Here is a 17,848-nt window from a genome sequence, read left to right on the forward strand (position 1 = left end):
ATTTACTCTTTAACTGGTATTTTTTTGGGAGCTCATTTAATTTCACACATTTAATTATCCTCGCCTTTGTATTAATAGGACCCTGCTGGCTCCATCTTATTCCTTTCTCCTTTTCAGGTCCTATCCCAATTCCCAGCAGCTTTCCTTAGTTCACAGAGCTCATTAATCTCCATCTTGCTCCAGACCGCTGATCTAGATATCCCGATACTGATAATAATAATCCTTAATAATAATCCTTGCATTTTGATATAGCACCTTATCACATCTTCGAGACATCGCAAAGCACTTCACAGAAATATGCTGTAAAATGTATATTTCGTGGGCGAAACGCGGCAGCCAATTGCGCACAGCAGCGTCCCCCAAACAGTCGTGGATTTGTTCATTTATGATGTCTAATGTTCATACTTTAACTGCTTGTTATGCTCTGATCAAGTCCTGTTAGATTTGCATTATGTTGCCCCAGTAATTGTGTATATTATAGCATACGTACCCCCTCCCTTGCCTCCTTTGTGTTCCGCCTCAACACCCTCCTCTTCAACCATACCTTCGTTCACTGTCCTACCCCTACCCTCCCTGGTCTCCACCCCTCCCTCCTGATCCCAACCCCCAGCGGGTCTGTCCATCGAACTTGGAACGTCCTCCCGATGTGACATGCGCTCTATAGCTATAGCTTGTCGTTGAATACACACCATATATTCTCGTGGGTTTGGGGTAAAGGGAAGCATAGGCTGCAGACCAGAAGTGTAACACCTGAACAAATAACTTTTATTAATAAAATAAATTTGTCACGCCGACCTGTTTGGAGCGATGTCTCCCTCACACACGCACTCTCACCCAAACTCCTGGCCCCGGCGCAGATTTGTGCGCTCGTATTCACCCCACCCCCTGCGAGAAGGTTTTGGACGTTACCATTTTGGACGTTACCATTCTTCCCGTGCTCTGCTTTGCCCCGACGCTGCTCTCGCCTCTGCCACTACCTCTCCCGGTATCTGTCTCGACGCTAATTCATGCCTTCATCACGTCTAAGCCAGACAGTTCGAACGCTCTGTTAGCCAGACTCCCACAGCAGCAGATCATCCAGAACTCTGCAGCTCATGTTCTCTCCTACATCAGACTGTCCCGAGACTGTCACCCCCATCCTCACTTGGTTCCACAAGGCCCAAATTCAACATCCTTGTCCGAGCTTTGCTGAAACCTTACCACCCCTCCACTCTCTTCGCTCAGCAAACACCAGCTTGCTTCATGTCCCCTGCTCAACTCACCCCACCTTTGATGGACCATTTCAGCCGTTCTGCCCCCACTCTCTGGAACTCCAACCGAAGTCCCTTTACCTCGAGCCCTCTCCCCCACCTTTAAAGCCCCTTTTTAAGATCCTTTCTTTTCAATTCTGCTTTTGGTTACCTCTCCCCTAACCTTCCTTCCTCAACTCCTCCCACTATGAGCTCAGGCTTCCAGCTGCTGGAATATGGTTAAAATCATCTTTCAGCTTATCAATTCGAAAAATTGTTTTGCCCTCCGACCACAAATCTGTTTCATTCATTTTGCTTAAACTGGGGAATGTTGAGTCTTGCAAGCTTGCAGTTCTGTCTGATTATCCCTATATTAATTTGCAATGCTATGGACAAGGTGGGAGTTAGAGGAAAAGATGGACAAATTTCTCTGCACCTTATAGATGTTTGTACCTAAGCTATTCTTCAAATGATTTTGGGTGGTGTGAGGCTGTTACATTAACGTGCAACCTCTTTTGCCCTGTTGTTGGAAACCTCACTGAGATTCGCTGTGAATGGATTTCACATGGTGGGCTCCTCTCTTGTGAACTGTCTTGAGAATAGTAATAATAATAATAATCCTTGCATTTGATATGGCACCTTATCAGGTCATCGCGATGTCTCAAAGTACTTCACAGAATACACTGTAAAGCGAATTGACTGTATATTTTGTGGGCAAAATGCGGCAGCCAATTGCGTACAGCAGTGTCCCACAAACAATCGTAGATTAAAGTGACCAATTTATAACTATTATTGTTATTTTTGAGGGAATTGTTACCCCAGGAAAAGCGATCCGCCAATCGATTAACAACCGAGTTCCTACTTACTATTAGGTAAACAAAGGTGTGTGGAGTAAGGAAACTTTTTGCCCTTTTGCCCAACATTTTGCCCTGTCAGGAATCGAACTCAGGTCTCTCGCTTGCGAACCAAGTGCTCTAACCGCTGAGCTACAGGACTCCACAACGTGAAACCTCCCACGAGTCATCTCACAGGAATCCAGGAGAGAAGGGGTGCAACTGTGCCCCAGGGTCAGTGTGGGTGGGTGGGCAGACAGAAAGGTTAACATTCAAATAATGCAGTGTTTGTTACTCACTAAAGTTTTGTCAAGAATCGCAATTTAACCTCAATTCGATCTTGTGGCACCGTTTAAAAATAGAAGGGAGTTTCTCCTTGTGTCCTGGTCAACAACTCTCCAGATAAATAGGTCATGCATCTTGCAACCATTCTGGGGACATTGAGTTACTCAGGGCTATCTTTCATACCAGTCCAGGCGTTGTGAATGTGTAGGCAACTGCTTCCTCACTCGGACTGTGGTCAGCGCCAATCAATTTGGGCCTCGCTCAGAAAATTCTCCTTGAAAGTTGGAGAGCAATCTGATGGACCACTCAAGAGCTTTCAAGGAGCAATCGTACTGCAGAAACAGCTCTCTGTTTGCGTGCCTTTGATGGCTGCAGCTACAAGCAACACCTCTAACCAGGGCTTGTTTGTGATGGAAGTTGTAGTGCGCTGAGGGCAACAGAGGCACCCGAGGGAAAGTGGTCCATCTGTACGTGACCCCACTGCTCTCCTCTATTGTTCCTTTATTTTTTTTCGAAAGTAAAGTGCAAATTCTAATCGGGAGAATGACTCTGACCTGGATTATCCAAATCCCTGACCGTCCAGCGCTTTGGGACATCCACCCGACGTGAAAGGCGCTATACAAATGTAATTTTGTATTGTATTAGTTCAGTCGCGTTTGTATCAGATTTCCATTCAAAGCCACGCTGTCGGCCCAACTCGTTTGAAAGCACCATTGCCTCCCAAGTCAGGCGGTTGCGGATTCAAGCTCCACCTCAGGACTTTGAACTCGCACTCCAGGCTGACACTCCCCGCTGTGTGGGTCAGAGGTGTTGGCGTTAATCTGAATCTACCGGCCTCTGTTCAGGTGGATGTCAGAGATCCAATTGCACTGTTTGTAAAGAAAAGGGAGTTTTGTGCTGTAGGCTCTGATCATAATACTCGTACAATCCTCTCCCATTCTCTCCCGCCGCCCCCCCTCCCCCCCCCCCCCCCCCCCCCCCCCACACCCCGCAACCCCTCACAACTCAGGTTGTCAGTCAGGTGCGTGAAGCATCTTGAAACGTAATCTCAACGTGAAAGGTGCAAATTTAATGCAAGGTCCTCTCAGAATCCTGGCAAACCGTATTCCGGATAAAATTGGTTAATTACTTTGCGGCTGTTTGTGGGGTATTGCTGCGTGCAAGCTGGCTGCTGCGAATGCACAGTCACTACTCTTTGCAGAAGATGGTAAGATTGGCTCCAGATTTAATCAGTGCTTAGCGTGCAGTGGAGGAAGAGGCTTTCGGAGGTGAAGCTGGAGCTCACAGTGTACCTGCAGCCAGCACTGCTGCCTGCACATCTAAACAAGTGGCCTGGGCGAGCGGGTAAGTTGCACCTCAGGGAGTGTACTTGAAGCAGACAGGAAGTTTGTGTTGGCTGTGGCATTCAGTACACGGTCACTGAGCTGCGAGGCGCTGCGTGACCTCGACCACCAGCCTGCTTCGTAACGTCACCTCAGCCCCACATTCCGTGCCGATTAACCCACCTCTTAAGTCACCCATTTGCTCGTTTTCGCTGTAAAGTACAACGGTCCGGGAGATTCCCTGACCAGCCAGCGTCACGGCTCACGGAAAGAAGTTATACGTCTTCAGTGCTTGGGTTCCTGTGAAAATTCAGATATCTGGGGGATAGGGGAAATGTGTTCTTCTTTTGAAGCCAAAGCCACAGCTAAATGAGCCGTAATAGTGACATGTCTGACACAATGCTGAGTGTTAGCACTTCCGGAATAGTAACAACAATATTATAATCTTTGTTATTTATATCGTACCAAGTGTAGTGACTGCGTATGTTGTAATAATAATAATAATAATAGTCCTTGCATTTGATAGAGCGCTTTATCATGTCTTTCGAAGAACGTCTCAAAGCGCTTCACAGAATACACTGTAAAGTGAATTGACTGTATTTTTTGTGGGCGAAACGCGGCGGCCAATTGCGCACAGCAGCGTCCCCGCAAACAGGCGTGGATTAAAGCGACCAAATTATTATTTGATGAGCACAGCGTCTGATTTGCACACGGCAATGTCCCCAGCCACCAACAGCCGTGAAACGAATGTCAATTTCGTCTGGGAGGTTGTTGGCCAGGACGCAGGGAAAAACCAAGCTCCCTTTTCTTTTTGAGTAGGGCCATGAGATCTTTCAAGTTCACCTGAACGGTTAGACGGGGGCATCAGTTTAGCATCTCGTCCGAAGGGGAGTACCCCAGATAATGCAGCCCCCGCCAACCCACACAGCATTGCAATGGAGTGCCTTTTAACACTGACTATCACGCTTTGGGATGCTAGCCCATGTGAAGTTGTTGTTGTTGTTGACTGCCCAGGCTCTCACTTAAACGGCAGTCACTTGGCTGGGACACCTCTCTCAATCCGGGTCTGACTGCCAATATGCCACCAAAACACGCGGCCTAAGGAAATTGCATTGAAGGAAAAGTCAGGTGGAAGCAACAAAGAAAACTGAGCGATAAGCATATTCTTTGCTAAGTCTTTAAACTTCCCTTTCTCTCCTCCTCCAAAAAAGAAGAAATCTAAATCAATTGAAAGGGTGCCAGCGATGGCTGTTTTTTTTTTGTCTTCATTGAAAGGAAAGCCTTGCTGGAAAAGAGCGTACATCTGTTTGTTGTGGGATAAAACAGATCAAGTGTATGTAAAGAGACAGCAGTAGCGATGGTGGATTATGGCTCGAGTCGCCGGGTCTGTAGGAATCTTTTTCTTGCAGCCGCCTCTTTTGAAGCCTAACCACAGCTGAGGGAGCTGTAATTGTGCTTTTGATTCTGCCGGCTTCACTGCTGGATTACACCTTGCTGGGGCTTGCCTTAGTTGGCCAGCCTACAGCTGCTGGGGCCCCCAGAGAAGCTTCAGATGTGGCCAGTCATTAGTTATTTTCACGCATGCCTGTGGTTGGATGCAAAGTTGCTGATCTGACCTGTATACACAGCTGTTCCAGTCGGCTAGGGCCATGCTTCCAAAGTTCTCAGAGTCCCGTGTGTTTGTTGTTTCAGCCCTAAGTCCCCGAGCTCTCAGTTGCTCTTCATTCGGCATTTTGTGTTTGGCTTGGTGCACAGTGTTTAGCATACAGAATCTTGCTGTGTACTTTTTCCTGAATATCTCCACACGTACTGAACGTGGAACTCTCCGTCTGGTTTGGAAACTCTCAAAGCGTGACGGTGGATTTCCGCTTCTGTCAGACACCCGGCTGGCCCAAATCCAAACTGCTGTACGCAGCCATAAACTAGATGCTCAGATCTGAGCTGTCTGCACTGATCACGATCAGTGATCTTCCCGACTCTGTCCAATGCTTGATTCAAAACTTTGTGTTGTTTTCTGGCCTCCTGTGCTCCCGTGTTCATCTGTGCAGCTGTATCCAGGCACAATATCTTCACCACAGTACTAGCTTAATAATCCTTGTATTTGGTATAGCGCCTTTCAGGTCAGGAGGACATGATAATAATGCTTCCATTTGATATGGCGCCTTATCACATCATCGAGACGTCTCATAGGTGAATTGACTGTATATTTTGCGGGCGAAATGCGGCAGCCAAATATTTTACTTATGCCATAAAGGAAGTTTATAGGCATTTGCCTACAAAGATACATAGTCGCTTCACTCCACAGTAAATCAATTTATTTCATTCAACATTACTTTAAAACAAGATTCCTGAACCTCCCTCACTGGTGGGAATTAGGGCTTCCAAGCACTCTTACTAGATCGATGCTTGCGATCAGCTTATCGAAAATGACTTGTTTTACGTTATAAAATAGATAATAACAGATGAGAACAAAACCTCCTGCCTAATCTACAATCAAGTGAATTGTTCTTTTTCTTCCAAATCTCAGCAGCGCAATTGAAGGTCACTTACAAACAATGGTGTGGGCGGGCAGGCCAGGGCAACTCACTCATGAGAAAAAGAGACCAGTAGCTCAAGGGTGAACTCTCACACAAGCCAAAGAATTCCTGGGACTGTTTGTCATTGCTGAGATTTTTCTTTGTTCTGTGGGGTCGTGGCTTCTGTCGGAACCTGAGGCAGATCTTCAGATAAATCCCACTGTCTGTTTCTGCTGCTGAGTCCGGGAGCCCCTTTTTACTAAGGATTGGTGTGAAACAGGCGCATATCTTGCACAGTGAAATGGAACAACCCTGCTGATGGATTGAGTTTCTCTTCCGCCCCCTTCTGTCCTTCCCCGAAGGCATTGGGCGGTAGGGTCACGAGGCTAGAAGGGACCCTTTTTCTCTCATCCCTGCGTTGGGGTCCCACGACCGCCAGTAGCCCAGGGCTGCCCCATCCAATTAACTGTTCTTCAAGTGTGAGCCGAGACGTTGAGTGGCAGGAGTCAACCATTCCTCCCATTTGTTTGGAGGCAACATCACAGGAAACTCAATCCTGTGCTCACTTCTCATAGATGACCGCTGAAAATGTTTGGGTGGATAGAGAATCCTGGAATAAGTCCTGGGGTACTGTCTTGAATGATGATGATGATGATGATAATAATAATAATCCTTGCATTTGATATAATGCTATTCACGTCAGGAGGACGTCGCAAAACACTTCACAGAATATACTGTACAGTGTAGTGACTGTGTGTTTTGTAGGTTATATGTTAAAATCTAAGGAGAAAAGCCAACATTTGCCAAAGAGCCTGGCAGAATAGAAGACATGATAAAGACATGTTCCTCCCAAAAAAGATGGGGGGTGCGGCAAAGGGGATGAGAATTGAGACTAAAAGTTACAATAATAATAATAATAATAAACCTTGCATTTGATATAGCGCCTTAACACGTCTACGAGACATCTCAAAGCACTTCACAGGATATACTGTCAAGTGAATTGACTCTATATTTTGTGGGCAAAACGATGACTGTACCATACAAGGTTGGATATTTATACATTATTTTGGATGCAAGGACTATAAGGATATAGGTCTCAGCCCTTCTCCTTGAAGAGGAAGTAAAGCCCAGACTAACCAGTTACTAGTTGCACGATTGCACAGCCACAATCCTATGGGGAGAACAGCCATCTGCCTCTAGATTTACTTTTTATTCTTAATATTTCAGGTGCTCCAGAATTTAGCAAATCGTTGAATTCGGTCTTTACTTTGAAAGCGTTTTTACTGTGGTTTTTAAAAGAATCTACAGAAAGCAGGCTTCAAGATTCAGACTGAGTATTTGCCAAATTTTGTACGCTCAGAAATGCTAAGGAAATCGAGTAATTCTAAACCCAAGTGGAACTTCTTTTTACCCACTAGTTGGGATGCATTGCCATTCTGAGTTAGCATAGCATTTAATAGAATCTTACATGGTGATTAATAATATATCTTTCTAATATTGCGTAACATTGCCTCCTGACATGCTGTACACTGTCCAGCGCCTTGGGACGTCCTCCCGACGTGAAAGGCGCTATACAAATGTAATCTTGTTGTTGTTGTTGTTGTTGCCTCTACCACCCCTCTCCCCATGGGCCATCGAGACCATCGTGCACACATTCATCACGTCCAAGCTTGACTTTGCCACTGCCCTGCTCTAGGGCTACCTGCTTCTTTCCTTCCCAAGCTGCGGACTACCGACAACTCCGCAGCTCGTGTTCTTCCCTGTACCAGGCACTGTGAGGCTATCACCCCCAACCTCGCCTGGCACCACTGACTCCCCATCCCCCAGCGGATCGAGTTCAAGATCTTTATCTTAACCTTTAAATGCCTCCCCTGTTTTACCTACCCTACACTACCTCTGTGACCTTCTCAAACGGGCTCTGACCTGCTTCACGCTCCCGCCCTAACCAGCCTCACCATCAGCAGTCGAGCTTTCAGCCTGTCTGCCCCCATTCTCTGCTCTGGAACTACATCCTGGAGTTCCTACGACCCACTCCTTCCCTTGCCTCCCTCAAAATCTGCTCAAGAACTTCCTTTTTGACCACACCTCTGGTCGTTTTCCCTCCCCCATCCCACCCTACTCCCCCAGCACCACACCACCCTTGGGTCCCCTCCTCCACCCCAGAACGGGTGCAAACGCTGGACCCACTTTTCCGTTCCTCCTTTGCCTTTGCTGAAACTTGAACACGCAAATTAATGGTGTCTTCTGGTCGAAATTCTCTCATTCGTGCCGTAAATCTTTGTTGATTTTGAGATGCGATTGCCTCAGTTCCTTTGCTGCGCTATTTCCTCTTGAAGAGCAGCTATGACATTGAGGTCACCAAGCCCTTCATTCTTGCTTTTTATTACACTGGTCTGAGACTTCCAAGCAGAGCTCGAGAGACAAGTGAGTGGCTCAAAGCTGCAATTTGGCAGGGAGCACTGCTGAGGTCTGCACCTCTTAACCTTTTTAACCGTCGGAAACTGATTGATTTTTAAAGAACAAGACCGTGTTGTACACCGAGATACAATGCACTTTTTGTGGGTTGCTGGGCATGGGGCGCTTGTGAAATTGACACGATCCAACCTGCTTTTCCTCTGAAATGCTATGAGCGACAGCGCAGTGCGGGAATCATAACGGTCTTTGAGTTGCTGCCCTGCTGTGAGTGAGTGCACTTTAGTGCTTCCATATTGAAAAAAACCCCGAATCGTTAGGATCATTGCTAAGTTTGTTTCCACTGGTAATGGCTTGCGCTCCTGTGCACTGCGAGGCACTGACTTTCGTATCGATCTTCTACCCGGTCCCTGCAGTCGCTAGTCAGCGGATCGCTTGAGGTTTAGAATCTGTAGTTTTTGTAGTGAGGTGGGTGCAGAGGGAACATGTCTGGAGCAGAGGGACCATTTCTTTCTGCACAAACACTATTGCCACTGCTCGTCACGTACACTTTGGTTCGCGATTTCTCTCTCTCTCTCTCTCTCTCTCCCCTTTCTCTTCCTCTGTTACTAATTGGGAGGATTTTGTTTCCCCCGAGCAAATCACAAACACCGAGCTGAGATGGTGCAGTGTAGGGCTTTCTGCTGTTGTTTGATTTCTCTTCGCCTCAACCACTCCTTACCACCCCCCACTCCGCTCCCCAAACACACACACACACACACACAGACTGTACTCAATCCCTGATCTCCGTCGCTGTGGTGGTGACATATTAAAGGCCAAGAAGAGAGGGATTATCAAAGGAGAGTCTTCACAGACCACTCTCTAGCAGTTGGATGAAGGTCTGAGAGAACGCAGTTGGATGGTTGCCTCGGTGAGTCCAGGAAAGGCGAGGTTAACAATAAAAGGAAAAACCATCAAGGAAAATGTGAGCTGAACAAGTGGAGCTCAAGAGGCAGTTAAACTGATGATCATAGAAACTTACGGCACAGAAGGAGGCCATTCAGCCCATCGTGCTCTTTGAAAGAGCAAGTCCCACTCTCCCGCTCTTACCCTGTAGCCTGCTATAGGGTAAGAGCGGTACTCGAACCGTAATCTAGGTGTAAGCCTTTCTGATCCAATGTTCACAGCCAGGAGTGAAGGTCAAATCTGTTATTATTATTGTATTATTATTATATTATATATTATTATTTTCCCTACCAACATGCCCGCTCCCTCCGTTCATCGGGCTCCGGAGTGCTCCATGTCTCCCGCCCAACCCGCCCTCCCATCGGTGGCCGGGCTTTCAGCCTCTCTGCCCCCACACTCTGGAACTCCATCCACAATAATCAAAATAGTCAAAACAGTTGGTCTCTCTCTCTCTGTCCTGGCTCACAGTCTAGGTGTTGTCACAACTGACAAGTAGGAGTGGGTAGAAACTTGTGAGGTGTCACACCAGGTCATTGCTGTGAAATTCCACTCAGATCTGTGCCCAGGAAGTCTTTTCTTCACATAAGTCCTTCGGATGAGACGTTAAACTGAGGCCCTGTCCGCCTGTTTAGGTGGACGTTAAAGATCTCTGGGGCACTATTTGAAAAGAAAGGAGAGTTTCTTCTGGGATCCTGGCTAACAATCCCCCAAATAAAATTGGCCATCTGCTTCATAGCTGTTTGTGGGACATCATTGGTCCATTGTTAGATATTTTTGTGCGCAGTTGTGCTGCCACATTTCCCTACAAAACGTACAGTCACTCCATTTCACAGCAAAATCTTGGGAATGCTTTGAAACGTCCTATTGTGCTAAGGCCCCAAAGCAAGTTATATCAAATGCAAGTATTAGTATTATTATTATTATTAGTATTATAATGTATGTCCCATTCTGGAAATCGCCAGCCTACAAGGCAAAAAAAAAGGAGAATTTTGTTTCTTCTCCCCCCCCACCCCACCCCATTCCCGCCCTTAGTCACTGGTATATGTATGACTGCACAGAATTTATTACGTATTTAAGAGAAAATGGAAGAAATAGTTGCAACAGAACTTTTTGTCTACCGCAGGAAGTGATTCAAAGGAACTTCCTGTGCACAGCTCTGAAGAAGAATGGTTTTTGGACACTAGGGTGATGCCATTTTGCATGCGTGAGCTGCATGCAATGTCTGACACCAGCAGCTATGTTCATTTGGACACAAACAAAATCTCACTGTGATGGTAAGTGACTTTCCAGCTTCTCCATAAATGTCGTCGGGGTAACATGGCCCCATAACAGGCACATTGTATGTGCGTCGCTCCTGTGCTCCGGGGAAATGGCACCCCAGCCCTCCTCCACTTCAGTGGTGTGCAAAAATGTGATGCGTTGCTAAAAATTGGAGTCCAGACCAATCCCAAGAGTGAATGACAGTCCCTGCGTTTGACATAGCGCCTGATCACACCAGCAAGAAGTCTCAACGCACTTCGCCGCACTTTATACCGCGACTGTGTATTTGTAGGTCTTCGCAGCAGTCAGTTTGCACACAGCAATGTCACGCAAACAGCCAATAAAATGAATGATCAATTTTATTTGGGGGTGGGGGGGGGGGTGGGGTGGAGGTGGAACGGGGCCGTTGACGAGAACACCCAAGAAAAAGAAACACTCCCTTTTCTTTTCGAGTTCATGTCATGGGATCTTTCACGTCCACCTGAACAGACAGAACACCAGTTTTGACCTCCACTCCGGCCCATGACATAAACTTTGACATGAGTTGAGCCCAAAGATTCCAGTTGTTGCTATCTCCAGAGTCCAGGGTTTGAGTGTCGCTGCACAGGATGCTGGGGTAACCTGATCAGATTTAAGGCAGTATCCGTTGTATTGGCACTGACACTGCCATTTTTCGACTGGAACACTAAAACTCGAAGCTGGACAGCAACAGCAAACCCTTTCTGTCCTGCTTCAGACCAAAGCAGGATGTCAGGACAGGAATGTTCACACCCCAAGCTAATCAATACTTAAATACTTTGGTTTGGACGGCAATTTTCAACACGCAGTTTCCGGCAATGTGATAATTATCACACCACATATTGCATTTTGTGACCCTCAATATACTCGACGACAGTCGTACATTGAGATCGGCTCTTGAATGCCCAACTGAATTAGGATCATCTCAGCACGGCTTAAACATTCTCTTGTGTGACAGGCTCCAGACAGGTTCCGTTTGTCAATCGTATATTAAGTGCGTAACATCACTGAATGAGTTGTAACTCAACCACCGTTTTCTTGACACGAGTCCAGGACCTTTTATTTTTAACTATGGTAATGTAGCCGGTAACTGCAATGACAGAGGATAGTAATAGTTTTCGTGTACAGGTTCTGTGTGTTGTAGCAGTGAGTTACAGATAATCCAGACAGATTCCCAACAGCATATGTGTTCTTCTTAATGTCCATCCCTTGCCATAGTCCTTGAACGTATCCAGCCTAGTTCATGTTCCCACTCCAACTCGCCCCACTATTGGCAGGTGAGCTTTCAATAATAATAATAATAATAATAATATTATTATTATAATATTATAATATTATTATAATAACCCCTCTACCTCACCCCCTCCTTCGCCACCTTTAAAGCTCACCTTAAAACGGGCTTAAAGCTTCTATTCAACCAGGCTTTCAATCACTTCCCCACCCCCCCACCCCCCCACCCCCCCGACCGCCACCTTTGGCTCATGAAATATACAGCCAATTCACTTTCCAGCGTATTCTGTGAAGCACTTTGCGAGGCCTTGAAGACGTGATAACGCACTATATCAAATCCAAGGATTATTACTATTACTCTTTGGCTCCCTCCATCCCCAGCTAAGACCCCCAGTCAGCTGTGTGAAGCAAATTGAGACATCCTCCCAACATGAAAGGCACAATGTAAATGTAAAATTGCTGTGCATTGTTGATGTCTGATGTGCAAAATGACTTGTAAGGATGGAATCCCAGATGTGTCATAATCCAACCCTCTGAGACTCTGCTCTCAATACAGACTTCCATGAAGTCAGCCTCCAAACAGATTTCAAAGTCGAGAATTTGTTAGCTCCAAGTGAGCCCTACAAGTTAGATCACAAATGTTTAAGTCACTGATGCGGGCTCATCGGCAGGACCTGGAAGGGCAGACCAGTCACTGGGGGCAGAGAGTCATCCCACTCAGCTCCTCTTAACCCTGCAAGCCAAAGCCCTAAAGGGTAGGGTGGTCCTAGCTGGACAAGTAGAGGGAAAGCTTGACAGACGGCGATATCAATGGCAAGATATGTGGTTTTAGCTGTTTAGACTCCAATGTATACTCTGGGGTCCCCAAGCCTTGGCTCTTGCCAATCTGCGCCTAATACTTTCTGGAATCAGGTAAGCAGGATGTGTCCCTCCAGGGAGAGAGTGCAAATTCTAGTCCAACAATCCATCTCTGGTATTTCCATGTGTAGGTGGGATGCGTGGAAATGTCAGCTTGGTTTGGATACTCTTAAGCACGGTGATGGGTTTCCGCATGTGTCAGACACCCGGCTGACCAAAGAAGATAAGCTAGAATGAATGTCCCAGTGAATGTTCCAGTTCAATCCAGTATGTTTGCATTCTGAGCTGAAGATTCACAATCGCCTTGAATTAATTGGTTATCTTTCCATCTAAATCTTTCAACAGAGGGCAGGATCTAGATAGAGACCTTAATTTTATGAAGATATGAACATTACAGTTGAAGTCACCAGATACATTTCAGCTCCTTAATGCGATTTTAGTTGGATTTATAACTTATCCATTGGCAGTGAGCTATTAATACTGGGTTGACGGATAGAATTTATCTGCAACTGAAGCTGTCGTTAGTGACATATATTCATGATGATATACTGTATCTGGGTTGCCTTTGAAATCAGCTTTGGCCTGAAGTTTTTGTTACTGGAACTCTTAGTCTATTTTGTTTTTGTTTCTCAAATATATAAAAAATCTTATGTGTTATGTATCTTAATTAGTTGACTACAATCTGCAGAAAATGTAATTTACATAAGTAAACTGAATTTCAAAGTGCTTTGAGGCAGGCATCACACTTGGTAAGTAGTATTGAGCTGCATTGCTTTAATGAATAAATAAATATAGCTTAAATTTACCATGATTGGCAGTGGGTGGAGTTGGGGTAAATCTTTACGAGCTAATTCTGAAACACAGCAAACTAAGATCGCAAAGTACTGTGAAATGAAACTGATTTGTAACTCCTACCTATTTTTTGAGTGACTTGCCTTCATAAGGATAGTGTTAGAGGAGAACGACAAGGATGTTGAAGACGTTGGGGTCACAGCCTGGAATTCGCTGCATTTTAAGAGTGACTTTTTATCTTCTGACCCAAAATTTAGGGTTCTCTNAAAAAAACAATCAGAGGAAAAGGTTGTGATCCCGGTGGTCTGTTTTGCAGCCAATGTTTTGATTTCTGACCCGTAGTTGGATATTAGGGGCTTTTACTAGGCTGTAAAATGACCTGAAATCAAAACACCAGCAGCAACCACAATCCCCAGCCCTGATCGCAGGGGGTTTGCTTTCAACTTTATAAACACTGAATGTATCTGCCGATATCTAAGGCAAGCCATAATGCACTAGGCCATTGTGTTTTTAGGAATAGCTTATAGAACAACTCCCGTTAGGTAGTACAGTAAAACTTGTAGGAGTCTTATCTGCATAAATCATATGATTGCCCAGGTTGTACATCCACCCGAATGCCATTTGATTTCCTTTTAAATCCACTTAAATTTATATCGTATATATATACATATATATACACTCGCAGCTACCGCACTTTTATCAGAATTTTTTACAGAACACCACACATATGCACCGGACGCTTCCCGTGCCTCCCTCTCTCCCGAGGGCTTAAACATTAAGATTATCAAACGCGGCAGTGGTGAGGGGCGGGAGGGGGAGAGGGTTGAGAGAGGAAAGAGCGTTGTCATCGTCATGTCATGTGCACTAACTGGCTGCAATGCCAAAGGACCACATGCACAGTACAGAACATGAACAAGTACAGAAGCCAAGGTTTTGACCAGTCATCATGCTATCAGACAGTGCAGATACCCCCCAACTGAATGCAGGGTGAGTTGAGAGTTTATGTCTGACTTAACATTGCCTTAAAACGTGATTGATAATTTAGTTAGTGATAAAAGTTCTTTGTAACAACTGTTTTATATTCTAGTGAAACAGTTCTATGTTAAAACCTGTTTGTCTGTGCTATTCACTGTACAGTACATGTTTTCTGCACATGAGGTACAGTTCTGTGCAATACTGTACATCGGAAAGAATGGGCTACCATAGGTTTATTATGCATGGGTTAAACAGAAACCTTGCCTAAATGTCACCAGCCAATTCAGTATTTGTGTGTTTGTTGTGTGTAAGTCATATAAAATCTGACTTACACATGACTTTGCATAAGTCATATATGGTATGACATGCAAGTTTACCATAACTCATACTTTGCGTAAGACATATTAACTGTTATGGTCCCAAATGATATATGACTTATGTGAGTCTTATTATATTATAAGACTTATTTGTAACAGTTTAGTACCTAATTTTTGGGTGGGCAGGTGTGGGCGGGTGGTGGGGGGAGTAATGAAATGTTACTGAATATTCCTTTGGTGTTCAAGAGATGGACAGCAGTCCGTGCTTGCTGCATTGCAGAAGCAGCGAGATCTGCTGTAAGGCTGTTTGCTTTGTTCTTCTTCTTGTGAGCGAGCGCCGGGATACTGGGGGATTGTGAGCCAAACAGTCTTCAGTTAGAGAGGGAAGGTAGAGGAAGAAAGATCTCCTGGCTGCAGCCTGGGCCTGAGCGGGTGGAGTGGTTTTGAGGAGCTTTTCACTATAAAATAGTCCCCCCCCCCACCCCCTTCGCATTGGAAAGCCTCGATGCCCTCCGCGGTTTTCGCCGAACCCAGGGTATCGGCAGAAGAGCTGAAGAGATCTTGACGGTGACGTTCGGAAACCAAAAGTGAAACACACGCCATGCCAGCCCTCACCCGACCCCCCCCCCCCTTCACCGCCTTCCGCCAATGGACACAGACACATTGGAGGGCACAGCGTGCAGAAGAAACCTTAAGCGAGATTCTCACACGGGCATCGCTTTACTTTTCACTGAACGTCAAATTATCCCCGAGGAACCATCATTTCAAATTGTAACAATAAGTGAGTCGACGGATAACACACTCCTTGACTGGTACAAAAACTTCTGACCTTCCAGGCTACGTACGGAGGGAATTTTAACTGAAATACCTGAATGCGGAAATCCGTCTTGAAGTGTTTCCCCCCACCCTCACCCCCGGCCCCCCCCACCCCTCCCCACTTCCAAACCTCGAAGATGATAAATGCTTTTGAGATCAGAGAGTCTTTTTTCGCCGCGGATTAGGTTTTAAGCTCCGTTCCTATTGACGTTTCTTTCTTTCTTTCCTTCCCTCCTTCCTTCTCGCAGGCCACTCGCCGAAACGCCTCCTCCTTCTCCAGCCGGGAGAGCAGGCTGGCATGTCCACAGACTTCCCCGGGAATCTCGGCAACGCTGTTCCCTCACCGACCGACAGGAAGTGTGGGGCGAGCCAGAGGATGTCAATCTTTTCCTTCCCCCAGAGGTGGAACGTTTCTCTTCCCGGTGGTGCTCCGTCCAGCAGCCCACCTGAAAACTGACCAACCCCACCTCCCCCACCCCACCACCACCACCACCATCCCACCAACCCCCACCCACCAAAGAAAATAACCCTCAACCCCACAGAGGAGAACAATTATGAGTCGCAACTCTTGAGACTTGGGACCTCACGGTTGGGATTGAAATACTCACAGCCGCTCGAGCAAACGGGCGGCTGCTTTCAAGACTCCTTTGTTTTGTAACCTGACCAGACGGCCTGACAATCTCCCTCCGCGACCCGTCAGGCTTCTCGATCGATCGACCGTCCATCCGTCCGTCCGTCCCATCAATTGAGGAGGCCTTCACATTGGCGGCTGCATTCTGTGACTGCACTGTACTGTCCCAGTCCAGGATCAAGAGAGCACCGTCTGTAAATACAAAGGAAAAGAAGTGGCCAGTTTCTTGATCAGAGGAGTAATTTGGCCCAGGCGCTGCAATGAGGAATTGAGAATGGAACGGCCACTGTGAGGGAGACCTTACCTGCCGGGTCTGACTCCCATCACTCGGCTGCTCTGTTCTCCATTCCCTGGCTCTGTGCTGTGCCCGTGACGGTCACTGTCGCTCTAGTACTTGAAGAAACATTGTCAGAAACGAGATCGGAGAATATTAAGATATTATTATATTGTGCGGTTTTTCGAGTGAATAGTTATAAACAGAAAAGGAGACGTGTATATTCCTCCTTTCCTCCCCCGGGACTGCTCTCGGGCTCCCACCTTTACGCTCACTATTGAGGTCCACCTTCTAGAGCCGGCCTCGCTGGTAGGAAGTGTGCTTTAGAGAGGGATTGGGGCTGACTGTTCCTATCAGGCTCTTATTCCCTTAACTAGCAGCCTGGCCGAGAGCAAGCAAGGTTCCTGACGTTACCCTGACTCTTGTCCGTTTTGGGACTCCAGGGCTCTTTCATCCAAGCTCCCTTTGTAAGGTTTTCTTTTATAACTGGAATCCATGGCCTCAGTGTTTAAATGAGTATTTGATTTGACCATAACTTACACCTACGCTTTTTGCAGCAAAACAAAAGGGCAACATTTCACATCACAGCCACAGTGGGGAATTCTCCCGAGTAAAGCTTTCCGCAATCCGAGGTGGTAACCACTCATTTCTTTGAAAGCAGGGGCTTGTGAAGATATGGCAATGGAAATATGAAAATAAAATTTTAAAAAAAAACACACACACAAAACGGTTTCAGTGTTTGGCATTGTTTATCCTCGGTTTGCGTGGAAGTGCCATAAATCTTTCTTTAAAGTCCGCTTTCATGTGGGATCTTGAGTAACACGACGGAGCCCGGAAGTCACACAGCTGTGCTTTGATCCCATGAGAAGTAAAGGTCCAGCTCGAGAGGCGAGGAGTCGAGCCAGAGCTCGGCTAAAACTGCCTGAGCCGTCGGACATCAAAGGCCGATTGCCGCTTGGAGCAGGAAGAACGAGATTCCCCACAGAAGAACGTTTCATTTCCTTTGGTGAGCAGCACATTCCTTGCTGCTAATGGGGAGAGTCGCTCTGAATTATAGTACTTGTTGCTTTGCTGCTGCGACTTGCTGGCTGGGTTGGGGGGGGGGAGGGGGAAGGTGGGGTGGGGAGAGGGAGGG

General features: G+C 46.3%; 1 protein-coding gene across 1 annotated transcript in view; it reads left to right on the plus strand.

The window, feature by feature from the left end:
* Positions 1-17,440, plus strand: part of LOC103182161 (lymphoid enhancer-binding factor 1) — a 57,716-nt gene extending 40,276 nt beyond the window's left edge. The window contains exon 9 of the mRNA XM_042337863.1: positions 16,057-17,440. Within this exon, the coding sequence (XP_042193797.1) occupies positions 16,057-16,265 (209 nt within the window). The 3' untranslated portion in view covers positions 16,266-17,440. The remainder of the gene's footprint in view (positions 1-16,056) is intronic.
* The last annotated feature ends 408 nt before the right edge of the window (positions 17,441-17,848 follow it).

Source organism: Callorhinchus milii, unplaced genomic scaffold, assembly GCF_018977255.1.
Source record: "Callorhinchus milii isolate IMCB2004 unplaced genomic scaffold, IMCB_Cmil_1.0 Scaffold1, whole genome shotgun sequence".
NCBI lineage: Eukaryota > Metazoa > Chordata > Chondrichthyes > Chimaeriformes > Callorhinchidae > Callorhinchus > Callorhinchus milii.